Here is a 26563-nt window from a genome sequence, read left to right as displayed (position 1 = left end):
GTTGGGACAACTGGCAAAATTTCAATGAAAAATTAATGATTCAGATAAATGCTAAGAGCAAGTGATAAGAAGCCCAAGATAAAAGAGTCAAACTTGATGCATCAGATGAAAAAGAGGAAGGACTAGAAGTTATGAGACTTTGGTGGGAACTATTGAAAAAAACTTTGCCAAAAAAAGAAACCATGCTGAGTATAAAGATGAAAATCTGTATAATGTTATCTTTATAACGTAAGCCCAATTAAAACAAGACAGATTTTTCTAAAGGCTCAGGATTAAAATGAATGTCTTAAAATATTATTCAAAGGTGCCTCAAGAAAGTTCACTGGTATACTTTGTAACTCTTTCTGATTGTTTACCTGTAATTATTAATACCATAATTAGTTGTGGGTTTTTGTAATTTTGAAAACGTGGCTCCTGAAACAGACGTGTGTATAATCAATGCTATATATCCTTTCTTAATGATAATCAGGGGCAGGATTTATATCCATTGATCTTCAAGATTATATAGGTAACATAACTGAAAATTTTCCATAAATACCCACAGGATTTAGCAACATGAAAGTTATTAGTAACCCAAGCAAGATAAGCTTCAGTGGCATTTTTTGGACAGCACCAGATTGGGCTAAAAGGGAAAAGTGGGCCGGAAAGGAGCAACAGTTATGTGGCAATAACTCTTTAAAGAGGTATGGCTAGGAATGGGGGAATATGCAGCCAAGATTGTGCTTGTTTTTTGGGGGGGGCAGGGGTGGTAAATTAAAAAACACCTAAATGCGGACTAGCAGGATCTAGTAGAGAAGGAAAGATTTGAGAGTCAGGAAAGGGCAAAAATAACCATTTGAATTAGGTTCCCAAGAAGGGACCAAGAAGAAGATTTGGAGAAACATGAAAAGGTTTGTCTCTGAAAAGAGAAGGAACAGCTTGTCAATGGTACCAGGAAGGAAAGAATTGAGAGAGGACAGATGTGCAGGTAAATAGGTCTACTTATATGGCAGAAGGCAGTTGGGATAGTTCTCATCAGATGTCTTCACTTTTCTCTGGGCAGCAAAGGGAAAGTCATGAGTGAGGATGCATGATGAAAATGAGGGGTTGAGGGTATAAGGAAAGAAGACAAAGTAAGAAATTGCCACAGAGAGAAGTGCAGTGCAAGAGTGAGCCGAACTGTAGAGAAATACAACAAGGATGCCACATAGCGTTTGAGAGCCCAGATGAGATTGCTAACTCAAAGGGGTATTTAAATAAATCATAGGAGAGAGGGTTATATTTGTTCAGCAGAGTATTCAATTGATACAAGCATGTTAACACATCTTTATACATAATTATCCTTTACACCAAGTTATTATAGCCATGTGAGTAAAGTAGCAGGCAACCAATCAAAACACAAAAAACACCAAAATCACAGATGCTTGAACATTAAAACGAATTCACCTGAACCACATGATAAACTCATTTGACACAAAATCTGAATGGGGATGCTACCAGGGAAAAGTCAGGGAACAATAAAAATATAACAAATCAAACCCTGTACCCTATATACTGCCACAGTTTTCTACTATCGCCTCTAAATTGTTTTTAAGGCTGGGCACGGTGGCTCATCCACGTAATTCCAGCACTTTGGGAGGCCAGGGCAGGCAGATTGCTTGAGGGCAGGAGTTCAAGACCAGCCTGGGCAACATGACAAGACCCCATCTCTACAAAAATACAAAAAAATAAGCCAGGCCTGGTGGTGCATGCCTGTAGTCCCAGCTACTTGGGAGGCTGAGGCAGTAGAATTGCTTGAACCTGGGAGGTGAAGATTGCAGTGAGCCGAGATCACACCACTGCACTCCAGCCTGGATGACAGAGGGACATTCTGTCTCAAAATAAATAAACTTATTAATTAGTTGTTGAAACCATAATACCATAGTCCTAACAAGGTTTTATTGAAATTCTCTCATAGTCTCAAGGTTTTCCAGTTCCAAGTTTTCAAAATTCTCTTTTAGAAGAAAATCAAATTATTTCTCTCAATACTACTCTGAGATTTCAGTTTCCTACCTATTAAATTAAATTTATTCTTATTCTAATATTTTCTTCAAACTTGCTGTTTAAAGATACCCAGATATATCCCCCAAAAGATGCTTCATCTTACCGATACTGCTGTTATCCTAAGAGAATCAGCAGTGGAGTGTCTGAACAGGTACCATAAAATGGGTCCGATTTCTCCTGTAATAAAGCCCTGGGCCTGAGCAGAAAAGGTGGTACAGACATTTTCAATAATTTTTGCTGCCATGTGATTCACAACACGCTCTTCCTAGAGAGAAAGGAGATTAAAATAATATTAATTAGTGTGAGAAATAAATACGTGTTATTTCTTTACGACCACTGTAAATAATGTTATGATACCAAGACAGTATCATCTGCCTCTGGATGCATTAGGCACCTTGGGAGGAATGATAACTCTTTCAGGTCATTATGAAACTATTACAAATAATCATTTGATTATTCACTAGCAAGCTATCATAACATAACTCTCCATATATTTTAATAAAACAAAGAATTAGGAATATTTCACACGAAGGTTGCAGTGAGCTGTGATCACACCACTACACACTACTGCTGAAACAATCTGGAAAATAAACAAAATAACTATAAAATAAATATTGGAAGATAATTTTAAAATCATACGGAGCAGGCAGAATAATCCTCAGAAGTCATCCAGTCCTAGGAATAACCTGAGCACCGATCAATCAGAGTGGAAAGATTGCCTAAATAAGGGACATCAAGGAGAGTCCTAAGAAAGGTATTGCTTCAGTGGTGTGATGAAATTAATCCTAGAGTAAAAGCCATTCTGGATGGTCCTAGTGGTGCTAAAAAGTTAGCCTCAAAAAGATTCAACTGTTTTCAGGTAATATAAATGAGTCCAAGGAAAAGCCCAGAAGTACTTATGGAAATTTTAAAAAGTTCCGCATCCAATGACATAAAATTCACAGTGAGTAACATCTAATTGAACATTGCCAAACAAGCAAAGAAGCCAAAAAATATGATTCATAATTCAATCACTAGAAATGACTGATAGACTTAGTAGAAAGATATTAAATGGCTATAATAAATGTAGTCCACACACTCAAGAAGGAAGAAGAAAGCAAAAACATAAGGAGAGAAACAAAAGATATAAAAATGACCCAAATCAAAATTCTTGAGATAAATAATGCAATGCCTTATATTAAAAATACACTGAATGGGATTAACAGATTAGACACTACAGACTAAATGATTAGTGAACGTGAAGACATAGCTACTAGCAATAAAAATCTATCCAAAATAAACACAGAAAGAAATAAGACTTGAAAAAGAAAAAAGAAAACAGAGCATCAGTGAACTGTAGGATGCCTTCAAAAGACCTAATAAATGTGTAGTCGGAAAAATGCTTGAAATATTGTCTGAGAATTTTTCAAATTCATGAAAACTGGTAATTCCAGGTCTCAGAAGCTCAATGAGCCCTACACAGAAGAAACAAAGAAAAATGACACCAAGGTACATCATAATCAGACTGCTTAAAAAAAAAAAAAAAAAAAGGAATAAAGAGAAAACCTTACGGACAAGGAGCAATGTCTCATTCCTCTTATCCCAGTGCTTTGGGAGGCCAAGATGGGAGAATCGCTTGAGGACAGGAGTTCAAGACCACCATGGGCAACATAGCAAGACCTTTTCTCTACAACAAGTTTTAAAAATTGGCCAGGCATGGTAGTACATGCCTATACTCCCAGCCACCTGGGAGGCTCAGGTGGTAGGATCACTTGAGCATGGGAGTTGGAGGTTGCAGTGAGCTGTGATCACACCACTGCACTCCAGACTGAGCAACAAAGCAAGACCTTGTCTCAAAAATAAAAATAAAATAAAATAAAATAAGAAGAAAAGAAAACTTTACAAGCAGCTAGAGTAAAAAGGCATATTCCACAGAGAGGAACAATGATAAGGCTGACAGGGAATTCTCATCAGAAACAATACATACAAAAGACAAGAAAGCAATATATTTTAAGTACCAAAAGAAAAAAAAAGTAACTGTCAACCTACAAATTTACGCACAAAAATAACATCTTTCAAAAACAAAGATAAAATAAATACTCCTCTGACATACAAAAGTTGAGAAAATTCATCATCAGCAGAACTGCACTACAAAAATATTAAAGGAAATTATTCAGGCAGAAAAAAATGATAATGAGAAGCAAATTAAATCTATACAAAAGAACAAAGAATAAAAAAGTAAATATGTGAATAAATATAATAGATTGTTTTCCTTAATTTTTGAGCCTATTTTAAACATCAGCTGCTGCTGCTGTTTTTCTTTTTGAGACACGGTCTCACTCTGTCACCCAGACTGAAGTACAATGGCAGGATCACAGCTCACTGCAGTCTCAATCTCCCAGCTCAAGCGATCTTCTCACTTCAGCCTCCCAAGCAGCTGGGACAACAGGCATGTGCCACCATGCCCAGCTAAATTTTTTTAATTTTTAATAGAGATGAGGTCTCACTCTGTTGCCCAGACTGATCTTGAACTCCTTGTCTAAAGGAATCTTCCTGCCTTGGCCTCCCAGAGTGCTGCGATTACAAGCATGAGCTACTATGCCCAGCCAAACATAGCTGTTTAAAGCAGAAACAACAAAAATGTATTGTGAGCTTCATAACATATGTAGACATAAAATGTATGACAATAGCAGGAAGGCTAGAAGGAGAATACTAGATTATTCTGGTGTAAGCTTCTTAGAGATTGAGAGAGAGGAGGAGCCAAGATGGCCAAATAGGAACAGCTCCAGTCTACAGCTCCCAGTATGAGCGACGCAGAAGACGGGTGATTTCTGTATTTCCATCTGAGCTACTGGGTTCATCTCACTAGGGAGTGCCAGACAGTGGGCGCAGGACAGTGGGTGCAGCGCACCGTGCGCCAGCCGAAGCAGGGCGAGGCATTGCCTCACTCGGGAAGCGCAAGGGGTCAGGGAGTTCCCTTTCCTGGTCAACGAAAGGGGTGACAGACGGCACCTGGAAAATCAGGCCACTCCCACCCGAATACCGTGCTTTTCCTACGGGCTTAGGAAATGGCGCACCAGGACAGTATATTCCGCACCTGGCTCGGAGGGTCCTACGCCCACAGAGTCTCGCTGATTGCTAGCACGGCCGTCCAAGATCAAACTGTAAGGCGGCAGCGAGGCTGGGGGTGGGGCGCCCGCCATTGCCCAGGCTCCCATAGGTAAACAAAGCAGCCCGGAAGCTCGAACTGGGTGGAGCCCACTGCAGCTCAAGGAGGCCTGCCTGCCTCTGTAGGCTCCACCTCTGGGGGCAGGGCACAGACAAACAAAAAGACAGCAGTAACCTCTGCAGACTTAAATGTCCCTCTCTGACAGCTTTGAGGAGAGCAGTGGTTCTCCCAGCACGCAGCTGGAGATCTGAGAACAGGCAGACTGCCTCCTCAGGTGGGTCCCTGACCCCTGACCCCCGAACAGCCTAACTGGGAGGCACCCCCCCAGTAGGGGCAGACTGACACCTCACACGGCCGGGTACTCCTCTGAGACAAAACTTCCAGAGGAACGATCAGACAGCAGCATTCGCAGATCACGAAAATCCGTGGTTCTGCAGACACCGCTGCTGATACCCAGGCAAACAGGGTCTGGAGTGGACCTCTAGCAAACTCCAACACACCTGCAGCTGACGGTCCTGTCTGTTAGAAGGAAAACTAACAAACAGAAAGGACATCCACACCAAAAACCCCTCTGTACAACACCATCATCAAAGACCAAAAGTAGATAAAACCACAAAGATAGGGAAAAAACAGAACAGAAAAACCGGAAACTCTAAAAAACAGAGCGCCTCTCCTCCTCCAAAGGAACGCAGTTCCTCACCAGCAACGGAACAAAGCTGGATGGAGAATGACTTTGACGAGTTGAAAGAAGAAGGCTTCAGATGATCAAACTACTCCGAGCTAAAGGAGGAAGTTCGAACTCATGGCAAAGAAGTTAAAAACCTTGAAAAAAAATTAGACGAATGGCTAACTAGAATAACCAATGCAGAGAAGTCCTTAAAAGACCTGATGGAGCTGAAAACCATGGCACGAGAACTACGTGACAAATGCACCACCCTCAGTAGCCGATTCGATCAAGTGGAAGAAAGGGCATCACTGATGGAAGATCAAACAAATGAAATGAAGCGAGAAGAGAAGTTTAGAGAAAAAAGAATAAAAAGAAATGAACAAAGCCTCCAAGAAATAACGGGACTGTGTGAAAAGACCAAATCTACGTCTGATTGGTGTACCTGAAAGTGATGGGGAGAATGGAACCAAGTTGGAAAACACTCTGCAGGATATTATTCAGTGGAACTTCCCAAATCTAGCAAGGCAGGACAACATTCAAATTCAGGAAATACAGAGAATGCCACAAAGATACTCCTCAAGAAGAGCAACTCCAAGACACATAATTGTCAGATTCACCAAAGTTGAAATGAAAGAAAAAATGTTAAGGGCAGCCAGAGAGAAAGGTCGGGTTACCCACAAAGGGAAGCCCATCAGACTAACAGCTGATATCTCGGCAGAAACTCTACAAGCTAGAAGAGAGTGGGGGCCAATATTCAACATTCTTAAATAAAAGAATTTTCAACCCAGAATTTCATATCCAGCCAAACTAAGCTTCATAAGTGAAGGAGAAATAAAATACTTTACAGACAAACAAATGCTGAGAGATTTTGTCACCACCAGGCCTGCCCTACAAGAGCTCCTGAAGGAAGCACTAAACATGGAAAGGAACAACCAGTACCAGTCACTGCAAAAACATGCCAAATTGTAAAGACCATCAAGGCTAGGAAGAAACTGCATCAACTAACGAGCAAAATAACCTGCTAACATCATAATGACAGGATCAAATTCACACATAACAATACTAACCTTAAATGTAAATGGATTAATGCTCCAATTAAAAGACACAGACTGGCAAATTGGATCAAGAGTCAAGACCCATCAGTGTGCTGTATACAGGAAACCCATCTCACATGCAGAAACACACATAGGCTCAAAATAAAGGGATGGAGGAAGATCTACCAAGCAAATGAAAAACAAAATAAACGCAGGGGTTGCAATCCTAGTCTCTGATAAAACAGACTTTAAACCAACAAAGATCAAAAGAGACAAAGAAGGCCATTACATAATGGTAAAGGGATCAATTCAACAAGAAGAGCTAACTATCCTAAATATATATGCACCCAATACAGGAGCACCCAGATTCATAAAGCAAGACCTGAGTGACCTACAAAGAGAATTAGACTCCCACACAATAATAATGGGAGGCTTTAACACCCCACTGTCAACATTAGACAGATCAATGAGACAGAAAGTTAACAAGGATACCCAAGAATTGAACTCAGCTCTGCACCAAGCGGACCTAATAGACATCTACAGAACTCTCTACCCCAAATCAACAGAATATACATTTTTTTCAGCACCACACCACACCTATTCCAAAATTGACCACATACTTGGAAGTAAAGCTCTCCTCAGCAAATGTAAAAGAACAGAAATTATAACAAACTGTCTCTCAGACCACAGTGCAATCAAACTAGAACTCAGGATTAAGAAACTCACTCAAGACCGCTCAGCTACATGGAAACTGAACAACCTGCTCCTGAATGACTACTGGGTACATAATGAAATGAAGGCAGAAATAAAGATGTTCTTTGAAACGAACGAGAACAAAGACACAACGTACCAGAATCTCTGGGACACATTCAAAGCAGTCTGTAGAGGGAAATTTATAGCACTAAATGCCCACAAGAGAAAGCAGGAAAGATCCAAAATTGACACCCTAACATCACAATTAAAAGAACTAGAAAAGCAAGAGCAAACACATTCAAAAGCTAGCAGAAGGCAAGAAATAACTAAAATCAGAGCAGAACTGAAGGAAATACAGACACAAAAAACCCTTCAAAGAATTAATGAATCCAGGAGCTGGTTTTTTGAAAGGATCAACAAAGTTGATAGACCACTAGCAAGACTAATAAAGAAAAAAAGAGAGAAGAATCAAATAGACTCAATAAAAAATGATAAAGGGGATATCACCACCGATTCCACAGAAATACAAACTACCATCAGAGAATACTACAAACACCTCTACGCAAATAAACTAGAAAATCTAGAAGAAATGGATAAATTCCTCGACACATACACCCCCCAAGACTAAACCAGGAAGAAGATGAATCTCTGAATAGACCAATAACAGGCTCTGAAATTGAGGCAATAATCAATAGCTTACCAACCAAAAAAAGTCCAGGACCAGGTGGATTCACAGCCGAATTCTACCAGAGGTACAAAGAGGAACTGGTACCATTCCTTCTGAAACTATTCCAATCAATAGAAAAAGAGGGAGTCCTCCCTAACTCATTTTATGAGGCCAGCATCATCCTGATACCAAAGCCTGGCAGAGACACAACCAAAAAAGAGAATTTTAGACCAATATCCTTGATGAACATTGATGCAAAAAATCCTCAATAAAATACTGGCAAACCGAATCCAGCAGCACATCAAAAAGCTTATCCACCATGATCAAATCGGCTTCATCCCTGGGATGCAAGGCTGGTTCAACATACGCAGATCAATAAATGTAATCCAGCATATAAACAGAACCAAAGACAAAAACCACATGATTATCTCAACAGATACAGAAAAGCCCTTTGACAAAATTCAACAACCCTCCATGCTAAAGACTCTCAATAAATTAGGTATTGATGGGATGTATCTCAAAATAATAAGAGCTGTCTATGACAAACCCACAGTCAATATCATACTGAATGGGCAAAAACTGGAAGCATTCCCTTTGAAAACTGGCACAAGAAAGGGATGCCCTGTCTCACCACTCCTATTCAACATAGTGTTGGAAGTTCTGGCCAGGGCAATTAGGCAGAAGAAGGAAATAAAGGCTATTCAATTAGGAAAAGAGGAAGTCAAATTGTCCCTGTTTGCAGATGACATGATTGTATATCTAGAAAACCCCATTGTCTCAGCCCAAAATCTCCTTAAGCTGATAAGCAACTTCAGCAAAGTCTCAGGATACAAAATGAATGTACAAAAATCACAAGCATTCTTATACACCAATAACAGACAAACAGAGAGCCAAATCATGAGTGAACTCCCATTCACAATTGCTTCAAAGAGAATAAAATACTTAGGAATCCAACTTACAAGGGACATGAAGGACCTCTTCAAGGAGAACTATAAACCACTGCTCCATGAAATAAAAGAGGATACAAACAAATGGAAGAACATTCCATGCTCATGGGTAGGAAGAATCAATATCGTGAAAATGGCCATACTGCCCAAGGTAATTTATAGATTCAATGCCATCCCCATCAAGCTACCAATGACTTTCTTCACAGAATTGGAAAAAACTACTTTCAAGTTCATATGGAACCAAAAAAGAGCCCGCATTGCCAAGTCAATCCTAAGCCAAAAGAACAAAGCTGGAGGTATCACACTACCTGACTTCAAACTATACTACAAGTCTACAGTAACCAAAACAGCATGGTACTGGTACCAAAACAGAGATATAGATCAATGGAACAGAACAGAGCCCTCAGAAATAATGCCGCATATCTACAACCATCTGATGTTTGACAAACCTGAGAAAAACAAGAAATGGGGAAAGGATTCCCTATTTAATAAATGGTGCTGGGAAAACTGGCTAGCCATATGGAGAAAGCTGAAACTGGATCCCTTCCTTACACCTTATACAAAAATTAATTCAAGATGGATTAAAGACTTAAACATTAGACCGAAAACTATAAAAACCCTAGAAGAAAACCTAGGCATTACCATTCAGGACATAGGCATGGGCAAGGACTTCATGTCTAAAACACCAAAAGCAATGGCAACAAAAGCCAAAATTGACAAATGGGATCTAATCAAACTAAAGAGCTTCTGCACAGCAAAAGAAACTACCATCAGAGTGAACAGGCAACCTACAGAATGGGAGAAAATTTTTGCAACCTACTCATCTGACAAAGGGCTAATATCCAGAATCTACAATGAACTCAAACTAATTTACAAGAAAAAAACAAACAACCCCATCAAAAAGTGGGCAAAGGATATGAACAGACACTTCTCAAAAGAAGACATTTATGCAGCCAAAACACACATGAAAAAATGCTCATCATCAATGGCCATCAGAGAAATGAAAATCAAAACCACAATGAGATACCATCTCACACCAGTTAGAATGGCAATCATTAAAAAGTCAGGAAACAACAGGTGTTGGAGAGGATGTGGAGAAATAGGAACACTTTTACACTGTTGGTGGGACTGTAAACTAGTTCAACCCTTGTGGAAGTCAGTGTGGCCATTCCTCAGGGATCTAGAACTAGAAATACCATTTGACCCAGCTATCCTTTTACTGGGTATATACCCAAAGGATTATAAATCATGCTGTTATAAAGACACATGCACACATATGTTTATTGCGGCACTATTCACAATAGCAAAGACTTGGAACCAACCCAAATGTCCAACAATGATAGACTGGATTAAGAAAATGTGGCACATATACACCATGGAATACTATGCAGCCATAAAAAATGATGAGTTCATGTCCTTTGTAGGGACATGGATGAAATTGGAAATCATCATTCTCAGTAAACTATCGTAAGGACAAAAAACCAAACACCGCATGTTCTCACTCATAGATGGGAATTGAACAGTGAGAACACATGGACACAGGAAGGGGAACATCACACTCTGGGGACTGTTGTGGGGTGGGGGGAGGGGAGAGGGATAGCATTAGGAGATATACCTAATGCTAAATGGCAAGTTAATGGATGCAGCACACCAGCATGGCACATGTATACATATGTATCTAACCCGCACCTTGTACACATGTACCCTAAAACTTAAAGTATAATAATAATTAAAAAAAAAAAGAGATTGAGAAAATCTTAAAAAAAAAAAGGAACTTGCATATCACTATATACATCATAAAAATAAGGTTCTGATACAAAGTTCTAATATACATGAGGTTCATATGTAAGAATTTGTATATCATTACTTGAAGGTCAACTGTGATAAATTCGAGTTACACACTGTTAAAAAAAAAAAGATGTATAGGCCGGGCGCAGTGGCTCACGCCTGTAATCCAGCACTTTGGGAGGCCAAAGTGGGCAGATCACAAGGTCAGGAGTTCGAGACCAGCCTGTCCAATATGGTGAAACCCCATCTCTACTAAAAATACAAAAATTAGCTGGGCATGGTGGCACGTGCCTATAATCCCAGCTACTCAGGAGACTGAGGCAGGAGAATTGCTTGAACCAGGACCCAGGAGGCAGAGGTTGCAGTGAGCCGAGATCGCACCACTGCACTCCAGCCTGGGCGACAGAGCGAGACTCCATCTCAAAAAAAAAAAAAAGATGTATAATGATAAGCCCATAAAGGTGATAAAAAAGGCAGGAAGGACATTGGATAACACTATCAACTGACTTTTACATTTATACAACACTCCACTCAACAAAGGTAAAAGACACATTCTTTTCAAGATCACATGAAACATTACCAAGTTAGACCATGTTCAGGGCCGTAAAAAATATCTTAGCAACTCCATACTCATAGATTAATTTGAGATGAATCACAAACCTAAATGTAAAAGTTAGATCCATAAAGCTTCTAGAAGAGGTCATAAAGAATATGTTGCAGTAGGCAAAGCTTTCTTAACCAGGACAAAAAGGAACTAAACATAAGAGAAAAAGTATTAAATCAAGCTTCATAAAAATTTTAAATTTCTGCTCATATTGACACCATTAAGCCTCATAGTATCTCAGGCCAGGAAAAAATATTTACATCCAGGCACAGTGGCTCATGCCTGCAATTCCAGCACCTTGGGAGGCCATGGCAGGCGGACTGCTTGAGCTCATGAGTTTGAGACCAGCCTGGGATACGTGGCAAAACCTCTTGTCTCTACCAAGCATGGTGGTGCACGCCTGTAATCCCCGCTACTTGGGAGGCTGAGGTAGGAGGATGGCTTGAGCCCAGGAAACAGAAGTTGCAGTGAGCCGAGATTGCGCCACTACACTCCAGCCTGGGCAATACAGCCAGATCTTGTCTCAAAAAAAAAAAAAATTTACAACACACATACATTAAATATCTGAGCATTTTATATAAATGATACCTTAATTAAAATAAAAAATACATTAAAGATTATATAATCCTATATTTATTTAACAAGAAAAATATATATGTAAAGGAAGGGCAAAGAAAGATATATAATACTCTGTTAATGATGATTATAATAGGTATGGATTGTAGGGAGGAGGAGCCCACTAATTCAACTTTAGAAATTTTTACATTGCTTGGTTTGTTACAATATGCATGTACTGTTTTTTAAATCCAAATTTATGTACTTTTCATATAAAAACATTTAAAAATGAGCAGAAGATATTGAGTAATGTCTAAGTTCAAGCCGTAGTTTTTGCATTTTGCTAGTTATATATCCTTGAGTATTTTTATCTCTTTGCCCCAGCTTCATCATCTACAAAATGAAGATAACAAAACACAAGCAGTTTGAGAATTAAATGAGATAGCATACAGGAAGACTCAATCTAGAGCATGAAAAGTAGTAAATTCTCAATAAATGTTAGCTTTTATTCCCATTATTATTAACACCATATAGTACAAACTATAAGATTGCTAGGAAAGAAATCTTAAATATCCTTCAACTTCAACACATTTTTCATTTCTCAGAATGGGTATCTGAGAGAACTCTTCCTTCCCATTCCTGTTTCCTTCAATGCAGCCAGAATAAATTAACCTAACACTTCTAGCCTCTCTCTGTTCCTTTATTCACTCTACTTGGGGAAATAAAATGTGACATCCATTTGACAAATTTGAAAAGAAAAAACTGGATATTCCTAAGTGCTCAGCTCAACTCTTCCCCCTCCTCCCTTGGGGACAGGCCCACCCACACAGAGTTGTCGTTGCATATCTCCTAGTTGTAAGCCTTAACTGGACAGGTACACTACTTGCAGACTGTGGCTGTGTCTGGGGAATGCTAAGCTTCCTTAATGTGGGGTTCAATATGAGGAAACCTATTTGCTCACAGAGATAAGCTGTATCCTCTATCCTAGTTCTCACTACAAAAAATATTGATATTTTGCCCCATATGTCTTGCTCTTTGTCTTATTTCTCATGAAGTTCTAAAATCTTTTTCCTGACTGTAAGGGGGGAAATGAGCTATTTATAGAAGCCCTCTCAATACATGTGCTTTACAACACAATTGTCAGTCAATTCCTAGGACTCATTCCTAGTACTAGAAAACCACAACTATTTTAGCAGCTGGGTTGGAAAGGGGCCATGTGTCATCTCAGTGCTCTGTAAACTCAGTGAGGTTGTCAGGCCAATTCAACCTGCTCCTACCTGAAATAAGTGACCCTAGTCCATCTTCAGTCCCCTGTGGGATACCATACAAGCAAATAAGAGTAGTGGTATTTTCTGCTTAACTCACTCTTTGGGAAAGATAACTGAGCTAATGCCTATTGCTTAAATCAAAGACCTACTTCTTCACAGCATTAAAATAAAAGCTAAGATTATTTTTTAAATAGCTAGGCTTATTAATGAAGAGCTGTACTATGTTTTAATGGTGTTAACTAGATTTAATATATTGTAGGCAGTCTTAACAAAAAAGTTTTCTGCCAATATAATTTTGGTCTACTTAGGCAGGCCGTTAGCCTTGCCTCTCATTTTTCTTGTTTACCTTGTTGGACAAATGCCATCAGGGCAAACACCAGTTTGAGTCTTCTGGGCACCTCTCAGGGTTCTTGTCTACACAGTTGCTGACTTAAGAACTTGGTGCTACCAGCCGGGTGAGGTGGCTCACACCTGTAAACCCAGCATTTTGGGAGGCTGAGGTAGGCAGATCACGAGGTCAGAAGTTTGAGACAGCCTGACCAACATGGTGAAACCCCGTCACTACAAAAAAAAACAAAAATTAACCAGGCGTGGTGGTGTGCACCTGTAATCTCAGCTACTCAGGATGTTGAGGCAGGAGCATCGCTTGAACCCAGGAGACGGAGGTTGCAGTAAGCCGAGATCACGCCACTGCACTCCAGCCTGAGCGACAGAGCGAGACTCCGTCTCAAAAAAAAAAAAAGAATTTGGTGCTACTTTATAGATGTTTGTAAGGTTTATTTATTTTTTTATTTTATATCCAGTATTTATAGTTGCTTTCAGAGGGATAGGGTTGTCCAGGTATCTTGTCCACTATATTGCAAGAAATGAAAATCCTATGTTCTTGGTTCAATGAATTACTAAAACAATAAAATATGTTAAAAAAAAAAAAATCCAGGTACCTTGAAGCCCTTAGAGGAAAGATCAATCCACAAATGTGAAACAACGAATGTCAGTATTTCAGATGTTAATTTTGGTGCTCTTTATTGGAAAAGTAGGCATGTAGACTAAGATTATATTTGTGTGTGGTGCTATGTTTAGTTCTATTTTTGATTTTAAAAGTAAATACAGATAATCAGTTTCCGCATATCACTGAGTCAAAGTGTGTCTCTTCTCCCCTGCTCTGCAGCATCACCTCTGTCATATGAATTGACATGTCTCTTTCTAGGTTCTATTTGGTTCTGTTGGCCTACTTATCTCTGTGCCACACTATCTAAATTAACAGTCTTTACTTTTAATATGTATGTTCAATATATGCAATGTTTTGCCCTACCAATATAATCTTTTTTCAATAATTTATTTTTACCCTTTTTCATTTGCATGTAATTTCTAAAATCAACTTAAGTTTATCTATTGGGATGTTGACTGAGAGCACATCTATAAATGTGAGGAAGATTAATTGATATTAGTATACAATAGAAAACATACTGTCAATGAAAACATTAACAGTAAGAGACAGACACATTTAATTTTAAAAACACTGGCATAAGATGACAGCTAATTGAAGTTCCTTTGAATTCTTGATCACATTCAGCTAATGTGTTCATTACTTAACTTAGCTCTCCACTATAGGTCCAATTCTTTATAGTTAACATTTATGAAACTATATTTATATATCATATGCTGGCCGGGTATAGGAAAGACACTGCCCTGTCTTCATTTATTGGGAAAGAGAAATGGCTTTTTATCCCTAGTTCTGTACTCCAGCTTTTTATTGTTTTGTAACTTCATTTGCTTTATTTCTTTCATGTGTCATTATTAAATCATTTAAGGCTATGAACTTTCCTTTCAATCCAGTGTTAGTGAAAGCCCATTAGTTTTGACATGCAGTGTTTCCATTATTGTTACTATATAGACAGTCCCAAGTCTCGTTTTAAAATTTTCCTTCATCTAGGGTTGTTTATGAGATGGTTTAAAACTTTCCAGGTGGGTGGGATTTTATTGCCTTTACTCCTCTTTGTTGAAATAAAGTTGTATTACCTAATAGCCAAGAATGTGGTCTGTTCTATTTCTCTGTCTCTTTCTTTAATGTTGTGGCAATGGCCAGAAGTGATGGCTCACACCTGTAATCCCAGCACATTGGGAGGCCAAAGCAGGAGGATCACTTGAGCTTAGGAGTTCAAGACAAGCCTGGGCAACTTAATGAGACCCTATCTCTATTTTAAAAAATTTAAGACAAATAATATAAGTTGTGGTTCTATGTAAGATAAATAGATATAAAATTGACCATTTTAACTCAATAGTGTATAGTTTTGTGGCATCAGTCCATTCAAACTGTTGGGCTAGTTCTCATTTTTACATCTATTGAAATGTTAATTGGCTTATTTCCTTTTTTTCCCTCTCACATTCAAAAGTTAGTAATGTACCTTACTGAGCATGGGCCATTATTTTATTTCTTTTTATTTTATTTATTTGAGACAGGGTCTTGCTCTGTTGCCCAGGCTGAAGGGCAATAGTGTGCATAGCTCACTGCAGCCTCAAACTCCTGGGCTCAACCAATCCTTCTGCCTCAACCTCCAGAGTAGCTGGGACTACAGGCATGCACTACTACATGGGCTAATTTTAAATTTTTTCTGTAGCGATGGAGTCTTACTATGTTGCCCAAGCTGGTCTCGAACTCTTGGCCTCAAGTGATCCTCCCACCTAGCCCTCCCATAGTGCTGGGATTATAGGTATAAGCCACTGCACCTGGCCTTTATTTATTTTTTAAGTTTTATTTTTAGAGATGGAGTCTCACCCTGTTACTCAGGCTGGAATGCAGTAGCACACTCATAGCTCACTACAGCCTCAAACTCCTGGGCTCAAATAACTCTACTAAGTAGGTAGGACTATAGGTGTACACCCAGCTAATATTTTTAATTTTTTAGAGATAGGGTTTCATTCAAGGATCACTTGAACCCAGCGATCCTCCTGCCTTAGCTTCTGAAATTGCTGGGATTACAGGTGTGACTGAGCCATGGCGCCTGGCCAAACATGGGCTATTGGTTCTGGTTGTTACTCTTTTCCTTTTCCTTCTAATCCTTGTATTGGAAAGAAAACAGTATGGAAATTTTATTTCTTCATTTTATTGATATGTAGATCTCTGCTTAGAAGGCAATTTTAGTTTTAAATTATAAATTTTTTGTTCATTATTCATGGAAAACTAGATTTGCCATGGGGTATTAATAAATGTTGCATGAATTAAGGGTTTTCTAGTCAAATAGGTTGGAATACATTGGGTTAAACAAACTTGGACAGTTTTGTTTCTGGTAATTTCTAGAGTTCTAAATTATGATTCTACTCAAGAGGATATTGTATGCAGCATTTTCAAAGCTACCTCATCCTGTGTCATGTTGTGGTTACGCTTTGGGAGAGGAAGCTATAATCTTATACTGAGACTGTAATGAATGCATTAAAGTAATTTTCAGTAGCTTTCTATTTTAGAGTTATCTGAGAAATTATGACACTCTTTTCCAAACAGACCAACCTGCTTTGTAAACATGATTTCCATAATTTTAACAATGGGGAGGCCAGGCACGGTGGCTCATACCTGTAATTCCTTCCAGCGCTTTGGGAAGCCAGGGCAGGAGGATCACTTAAGCCAGTAGTTCAATACAAGCCTGGGCAACATGGCAAAACCCCATCTCTACAAAAAAATACAAATATTAGCCAGGCGTGATGGCACACGCCTGTAGTCTCAGCTACTCAGAGGCTGAGGTGGGAAAATTACTTCAGCCCAGGAGGTGGAGGCTGCAGTGAACAGTGATCACACCACTGCACTCCAGCCCAGGTGACAGAGCAAGACCCCGTCTCAAAAACAAACAAAACAAAACACAAACCAAGGGTGAGAGACATGTTAGATCTTTTTGTCCTCATTACATATGTAAATGATCAGATGGAAAGAGGGACGTATTTAGAGTGAAAAACTTTTGGTGGAACACACACAAAAATAGGAAGATCAGGTATAACTGTTCAAAAAAAAGAGTACAGCAGTATAGAAGAAAAGGTATCATGATAATATGGAATAATGATTTCAGAGCTGGTGCTGGGATTTCAGAGATCTTGAGCTGGGAATCAAAAGATGGGAATTTCAGTCTCAGATATGCCACTCCTTAGAGGTTTAATATTGACTAAGCCCCGGGGGCTCCACTTGGTGGTGTTCGCTATTTAAAAAAACAAAAACATGTGCCAATGATCTTCCATGTGTTTCTGACTTGAGCCCCAACCCTGAGTCTGAAGACTTACCCTTCCATTGCTTTGCCCTTCAAGTTTGTGCCCATTAGCAAAGATAAATTTTCTCCTTGCGATCACTGCTGTGTTGATCTCAGGAATATTTGGCATTGAATTTAAATAATATATCTTTCATATGTGTGTACATTAGGGAGACTGAGAAAGTTGTCTTTTTGTTTAAGGTGTCCATTTTTGGGGGACAGGTAGCAGCCTACTCCACAATCCACACAGAAGCTGGAAATAGCCCCTAGAGAATTTCCACATGTCTGGAGAAGATTAATTTATACATTTGTATCTAATCAACATTTTTTAGCTTACATAATAGTCTGTATAATTATGGGTACTGAACTGACATCTGGCGTATGCTGTATTTAAAAATGTGAGGTTCAATGAGAACACATGGACCCAGGAAGGGGAACAATGCATACTGGGGCCTGTCAGGGCGGGTAGCGGAGGAGCATCAGAAAAAACAGCTAATGCATGCTGGGTTTAATACTTAGGTGAGGGGTTGATAGGTGTACCAAACCACCATGGCACACGTTTACCTATGTAACAATCCTGCACACATACCCTAGAACTTAAAATTTAAAAAATAATAAAAGATAAAAATTTGAAATTCAGAACATAAACTATTGGTTTTATTATTCATATTTTCTTAATTCCGAAATTATTTTCTGAACTACAGTTTATTAGATAATTCTGATGTAACAATTTTCTAAGAGGAAATTTAATTTTCACTTTTTAATTAGAGCTCTTTGTTCTTCTTTTTGAGAAAGCCAGTGATAAATAATTTATACATTTAATTAGAAGAGACTGGGCTTGAATTTTTAAAAAGTACTAGAAATGTTAGCCATTATTTATGTTATCTTTGAAATGTTTTAGACACTAATTACCTAAACAAAGAGCAAATAAGTTAAATCTCTTGGATTTTAATAAGAGCTAAAATGTACAGTTATATTTTCTGGTTTTTTAAATTGTTACAGTCTAAATTTATCCTACAGTCTAAATTTCTAGTAAAGAAATGTATGTGCCATCAATATCAGGTTCTTTGTGGGTACTCACAACTCCCCTTGCCTTTTATGCAGTGAAGGTGGGCAACACGTGTGTGGAATGGAAACTATGTTGTTTTCTTTCTTTTGAATCTCACCATGAATCTAATACTTCAAAGATTCCTAACTTTCTGAATGCCATTATTAGTTGGATTCACAATGGCTTACCAGGTACAGAGTTGCCCAATGTGTCTTGGAGTGAACTATTGAGAGTGGTATGAGGGAAGTGATTCTCAGCCAGGGCTGAGTGGGGTAGACCGCTTCCAAAGAGATGATGGGGTAAGCAGCACACACAATGTGGCATTTTCACTGCAAAGGGGAGGTTTGTGCTGGCTGTCCTCCTGTGGCAGGTCTGCTCGCAGGGGAGGCTCCAAAGTTTGGCTTTGCTGGGTTTGACATGTGAGAACTGATGAAATATCTGTATGTAGTATCTTTCAAGGATTTATATTGGTTGGATTTCTGTGTAAATTTTCATATCCCTTTGACTGCTTTACCCCATACAAGCTTTGTATGCTTAACAAAATCTATAACTTTTCTGTCGCTTTCTCATTTAGTATCTGCCTTTCTGGCCTTTTACTTTTTCTTTTTATTATTGTTTTTAGTTTAATGAGATTATGGTTAGAGAGAAAGATGTATGCATGATTCCACTTCTTTGGAATTTGTTGAGATTTTCCTTATGGCTCAGTACGTATATACTTGCGGGGGTGGTGAATTCTGTCACTTTGGAGAGATGTTTTTTCTATACATTAGGTCAAGCTTGTTAATTTTCTAGACAGATGTAGATCTTCTATGTCTATGCTGATTGTTTTTGTCTGTTTTATCAGATACTGAGATATGTGTTTAAATCGCCCTCTTAGGGTTAGAGTTTTGTCATATTTTGCTTTCATGTATTTTGACTGCTAGTTATTAGATACATTAAAATTTTAGATTGCATTTTCCCTTGGTTTATTATAATTTTCATCATCATATTGTGACCTTAAAAATCTCCCATATTGCTTTTTGCCCAAAGCCTATTTTATCTGATAATAATATAGCTAACCACACTTCTTTGGGTTAGGTACATATGACATGTGTATCTTTTTTCATTCTCTTTCAGTCTTTCTATAACTTTACGTTTTAGATGTCTTTTCATACTGTTTATTTTCTATTCTGTCTTTTTTTTTTTTTTGAGATGGAGTCTTGTTCTGTTGCCAAGGCTGGAGTGTAGTGGTGTGATCTCAACTCACTGCAACCTCTGCCTCCCAGGTTCAAGCGATTCTCCTGCCTTAGCCTCCCAAGTAGCTGGAATTACAGGCATGCACCACCACGCCCAACTAATTTTTGTATTTTTAGCAGAGACATGGTTTCACCATGTTCATCAGACTGTTCTTGAACTCCTGACCTCATGATCCGCCTGCCTTGGCCTCCCAAAGTGCTGGTATTACAGGCATGAGCCACATGCCTACCCTAATTCTGTTTTGTAGTCATTTTCTCTTAACTATTCAGTCTATTTACATTTATTGTGATTGTTGGCATAGTTTCATTTATAACTTTCATTACATTTTGTGCTATTTGTTCCATCTGTTTTGTATTTCTTCGTGTCTTCTTTTTTGTTTCTTTTTTTTCCTAATTCCTTTCATATTCATGGTTATTCTATTGCTCTTGAAATATATATTTTATGTGAATACATTTGTGAATTGACAATACTTTATTAACAATGAAATATATGATTTCACTTTTTTTTACTACAGTTGTTACTGCTAAGAAATTAGCTGTCAGAGCAACTGTGCTTCTTGAAGGAAATACTCTGTAAATCAAGTGAGGACCTGCTTATGCTTTTAGCTTCTTGTGGGATTTCCCTCCTGCAACCTGCTCTCCCAGCTGCAAATACGTCCTAAATGCCCTCCTCAGATCAGTGGGGTAGCAGGGAGATGGGGGAGTTATTGTTCACATCTTTTATACTTAGTTGTAGGCACTGGGGGCTCCTACCTTAAATTGGGTCTGGATAGGGGATTCTTCACTTGACTATTTTTATTTTTAAAAACCAACTGGACCTACACATAGCACCACACACCAAAGATAATTACAAATAGCTTAAAGCTCTAAATGGGAAAAGAAAAAATAAGACTTTCAGAACAAAATGTAATAGACTCTCTTAGTGATGTTGGAGGAGAGAAGCATTTCATAAGATACAAAAAGCAGAAATCATAAAGGAATAGATAAACTAAGCTACACAGAGCATGGTGGCATGCATAACTACAATCCCAGCTACTTGGGAGGCTGAGACAGGAGGATTGCTTGAGCCCAGGAGTTCAAGACCAGCCTGGGCAACACAGCAAGATTGTATGTGTATACACACATACAGACACACACACACACAGAGTCTTATATATACATATTATATATTATATATAAAGTGATTAAAATTAAGAACTTCTGCCTATCAATAGACACTGTAAAGAAAATGAATAAATGCACATGCACGTGGATACACACATATTCACACACACACACATACCACAGCAAAGCAAATAGGACAAAATGTTTACTGTTTAATCTAGGTGATGGAAATAAAGGAGATTATTACAGCTTTCTTTTTGTTTCTAATCTTTGAAACATTTTATAATAATAGGTTGTGGAGGATTCAGAGTTCCTACAAAGCAATAGGAAAAAAATAAGTTTAAGACTTGACAAGCACTTTTCAAAACAGAAAGCCCAAAAAACGAGGTAAATAGAAAAAGATGGTCATCCTTATTAGTAATCAGAGAAATACATGCTAAAACTACTATAAGAAACCATGGCTGGGCGCAGTGGCTGGCGCCTGTAATCCCAACTCTTTGGGAGGCCGAGGAAGGTGGATTCCTAGAGCCTATGAGTTCGAGACCAGCCTGGGCGACATGGTGAAACTCTGTCTCTACAAATACAAAAATTAGCCAGGCATAGTAGTATGCATGTGTAGTCCCAGCTACTTGGGAGGCTGAGGCAGGAGGATCACTTGATCCCAGAGGCGGAGGTTGCAGGGAGCCAGGGTGACAAAGTGAAATCCTCTCTCAAAAAATAAAAAATAAACCACTTTAATGCCCACCAGATTGACAAAAATTTTAAGTTTGCCTATGTCAAATGTTTGAGACGATATGAGTTAATGAGTACTTCCATACCCTGCTGGTGGGAGTATAAATTGATACACACACATGCGCACACACACAGAGCCGAGAAATAAGTAGACCAACAGAACCAAATAGAGCCCAAAAGAGACATGTCAATTGATGTGACAGAGGTGACACTGCAGAGCAGGGGAGAGAAGACACACTTTCACTCAGTGATGTGGGGTGACTGTGTGTGTGTGTGTGTGTGTGTGTGTGTGTGTGTACTCACGCACATGCACTGAGGCATATTTCAACAACACCCTACACAGTGGTCCAAATGAACTATAATTTACACAATCAGCAGGTAAACTAACCTAGCTTTAGAAGCAAAAGAATTAAGTCTCAAAAGAATGTGGCGCCATTCCGTTTATATAGAGTTCAGCATTAAGAACCAATCAATTTACTGTTTAGCTAAATAATATTTCATGGTGTATATATGCCACATTTTCTGTATCCATTCATCCACTGACGGACACCTAGGTTGATTCCATATCTTAGCTAAGAGATTAACAACCAGAATATGTGGACAAAGAAAATGTAGTACATATACATCATAAAAAAAACTATCCAGCCATAAAAAATTATAAAATCATGTTCTTTGCACAACATGGATGCAGCTGGAAGCCATTATCCTAAACAAATTAAAGCAGGTACAGAAAACCAAATACCATGTGTTCTCACTTATAAGTGAGAACTAACATTGGGTACACAAAACCAAATACCATGTGTTCTCACTTATAAGTGAGAACTAACATTGGGTACACATGGACAGAAAGAAGGAAACAACAGACACTGGAAACTTCTAGAGGGGAGAAGGTGGACAGGGAATAAGGGCTGAAAAACTACCTACTGGATACTATGCTCACTACCTGGGTGACAGGATCAGTCATAACCCCAAACCACAGCATCACTCAATATACCCATATAACAAACCTGCACATGTACCCCCTAAATCTAAAATAAAAGTTGAAATTTTAAAAAATAACCGGAATATATAAAGACTTCAACTCAATAGCAAAAAAACCAAATAACCCAATTTGAAAATGGACAAAAGATCTGAATAGACATTTCTCAAAAGAAGACACAAAAATTGCTAGCAGGTACATGACCAAAGGCCCAACAACACTAATCATCAGGGAAATGCAAATCAAAACCACAATAAGATACCATCTCACCCCAATTAAAATGGTGATTATCAAAAAGATAACAGATGATGGCAAGGATGTGAAGAAAGGACAACTCTTCTATACCGTTGGTGGGAATGTAAATTAGTACAGCCATTATAGAAAACAGTAAGGAGTTTTCTCAAAAAAAAAAAAAAAAAAAAAACTACAAATAGAGCTACCATATGATCCAGCAGTCCTGCTGCTGGGTATATATGCTAAAGAAAGAAAACCAGTATATTAAAGAGACAACTGCACTCCTGTACTCCCATGCTTATCACAGCACTATTCACAATAATGACTTTTACACTGTCAACAGGATCCCCAGAAGCCTTCTCTCTCCCTTGAGTTCCTATATTTTGTTCTTTTGCATTTATGTGTTTGACATATTCCACTTTATATTTTTATTTTCGCTCCCACAATAGGTGAGGTCTGTGTGTGAATAGGAATTTTTTCATCTGTGTGCCTCTAAGTGCACCTAGCTTGAAGCTCTGAATGTTAAACCCAAACATGTCTTTTGATGATAGCTGAGAATGACTTAATTCTCATATTATTGACAAGGTACAATTGATAATATACATCATATCCCATAATGACAAATGACTAGGTATTCAAACCTACAGACTGGGAAGAGTTCAAACTTTTATTCTGGATCATAGGGGAAAACCTCGGGGAGTTTTTCTACACTTGGAACACGATTCTGTTACCATATAAAGTAGGAAGCAATGAACTCAAAAGAAAGATGTTTATCCTGATGTATCTTTTTCATTTCTGAAGGAACGTTTTCACCCTATGGCTTTGCCTTGGGTGAAACAATGTCAAATGATTTAACGCAAACAGAAAATGCCAACCTTTTAGGTTGGTTTCTAAATCCTTTACATAGTTACACGTGGGAGCTACATATAGATGAGCTGGTTGGCTGGCCAGCTGGCTGGCTTTCAGCCATTAACAACTGCTTAAGAAATGATGTGAATAAACTGAAAAATCACATCACATAATAAATACTACTTAATATTAAAATCAATGGATACTAGAAGCTTCCCTGTTTCTAAACCTCAAAATGGCGATCTGACAAGATAATCATGGGTTGTCTCAGGCTCACAGAAAATTCGCTGCATACACCTTGCTTACTAAACTGGTGTATCAATAACTTTAAAAGGGGAGTGCAGAGGGTAATTAAGAATATGCTATTGAATGCTAGTTACATTGTTTATATAAGCTACCATTCCTTTAAAAAGCAAGACATTTAAACAAGTGAATGAGAAAGCTAGATCAGTTTTACACTTGCTCCACTGTAGGTCACTTGCTCATGGTGGGTTGTCGGGATTATTTAAATTCAGGAGCAATACTTGGTTGACAAGCTCCTGCACTGCTGCAGGCTACAATCCTCATACAGTGCCTGAAGGGTTATTACAATTGTCAGCATCTACAGAGGACAACAAAGGAGCCTTACCCCTTCCCGAAGACACCTCATTAGCACTGTGTATGCAGCCAAGGGAAAAGCCCAGCACTCTCTAGGGTTCTTTTTTTTTTCTTCCTAAAATGAAGTGGGGAAAAAAAAAAGCAGTGAAGCTAACAGCACAAAAGATATTAACCCATTCAAGCAAATGGCACAGCTCCAAGTATACAAACTATCTAAAACTTAATAGTCTATTTAAAGTATTACTTACTACCTGATGATAACTAGATCAAGCATCTTTTACTGCATTGTACATACACAATATTTATTCTATTTCTCATTGCATTATACATGATGTGGGTCAGATCCCCTCATTAGATGCTAGATTTAAAAAATTGAGAAATGACAATATGATCCAATATGATCTGACAGATAAATCAATCTAATGATAATTGTAGATGGATAATACAGATACAACTATCTTAAAAGTATTACATTATCTGGAATGATTTGAAAGCATAGAAAACACAAGTTTGAGTAACAGCTCAGGATAATTCACAAGCACAAGTGAAAGGTATTATGTTACCTAGTAAGACAAGGAGCTAAATAAAATGAGCAAATGAGCGGGTACACTGATTTTAATGACATGAGCAATAATTATCTCCCAGAAGATTAACCAAATTAGTGTAATAACCACAAGCACACTCCTGCAACCTATCAAATACAATCAGAAAATAAATCAGGTACCACACAGAAAGATGAAAAAAATTAATTTTTTAAAGCAGAAAAAATTAGCTTCTACTTACAGAACATACTCAAGATTGTCCAAATGACAGAATTGGCACATTATTAATTTACTTCAGCTACTATGAAAAACAGTTTGGAGATATCTCAAAGAACTAAAAATAAAACTACCATTTGAACCAGCAATCCCATTACTGGTTATATACCCAAAGGAAAATACATCATTCTATCAAAAATACACACACACTCATATGTTCATTGTAGCACTATTCACAAGAGCAAAAACATGGAATCAACTTAGGTGCCCATCAACAGTGAACTGGAAAAAGAAAATGTAGTATATATCCACCATGAAATACTACTGCAGCAACATGGATGAAGCTGGAGGCCATTATCCTAAGCAAATTGAAGCAAGAACAGAAAATCAAATACCACGTGTTCTCACTTGTGAGAACTAAACATGGATACACATAGACAGAAGATAGGAACAAAAGACACTAGGGACTACCACAAGTGGGGAGGGTGGGACAGGAGTAAGGGCTGAAAAACTGCATATTGACTACTATGTTCACTACCTGGGAGGTAGGATCAGTCGTACCCCAAACCTCAGCATCATCCAATCTATTCATGTAACAAACCTACACATGTACCCCCTGAATCTAAAATAAAGTTGAAATTTTAAAAACAGAATTAGTACATTACTAATCCAAAAGTATTTTATACCCATGAGAAGAATCATGACCCATTAAAATCATACCCTTACTTGATTATAGAATTCCACATATGGTTATACCCTGGACATTATGATCAGGAGCTGCTCCAACTCAAAAATCACTAATTCACACTAAATTTAACTTGCAAACACAACCTTCTTTCCTTCCCTTATTCTTCCCTTATTTAAAATGCCCACCACAACCCTTAACATCAGTGGACTCTGTGCCCTCTCCCTTGGCCCCTCTTCTTTCCCTCAACAGATCACCTACTTCACTCCCAGCCACTTAGAATCCCCAGCCCATCATTTAACCACTCCTGCCCAAAACCTGAACTATCGGTCTCTTTAGTTGTCCTTTTACTCTTGTTTGGGAAACCTCAACCTCTGAGAAAGCCAGCTGCTTGTTTTCTCTAAGTCTGCTCTCAGACAACTGGGCCCTTAGAGAAGGTGGCACCAGAGAGCACAGAGTCCATTACTTATTTGGGATAAGCATCCTCAGGGGACCTTCAACATCCATCTCCAGCCCTACTATTTCTCTTATCACCACCCTCCCTGAAAAGGCTATTTTAAACCCATGACGCTCCCACCACTTCGCCTACTTTCCTCCTTCACAGATAAAGAGAATGGAAGTTCTGAGAAAGGAAAGACAAACTTTCTTCCACATAAAGCCATCTGCTACTTCTGCCCAATGGTTATAACAGGACAGGTTCCTCCACTCCTCTCCCTCCAC

At 38.5% G+C, this 26563-nt stretch overlaps 1 protein-coding gene across 16 annotated transcripts in view; it reads right to left on the bottom strand.

The window, feature by feature from the left end:
* Window positions 1-26563, bottom strand: part of ULK4 (unc-51 like kinase 4) — a 727378-nt gene that overhangs the window by 558752 nt on the left and 142063 nt on the right. For all 16 annotated transcript variants that reach the window (XM_054550402.2, XM_054550404.2, XM_054550405.2 and 13 more), the window contains 2 exon segments: window positions 24432-24515; window positions 2126-2287 (listed from right to left, as the gene is read on the bottom strand). In XM_054550402.2, the coding sequence (XP_054406377.2) occupies window positions 2126-2287; window positions 24432-24515 (246 nt within the window).

The sequence above is a fragment of the Pongo abelii genome, chromosome 2 (genome assembly GCF_028885655.2).
Source record: "Pongo abelii isolate AG06213 chromosome 2, NHGRI_mPonAbe1-v2.0_pri, whole genome shotgun sequence".
NCBI lineage: Eukaryota > Metazoa > Chordata > Mammalia > Primates > Hominidae > Pongo > Pongo abelii.
Note: the sequence above shows the minus strand (reverse complement) of the source record. Positions and strands in the feature narration are given on the sequence as shown.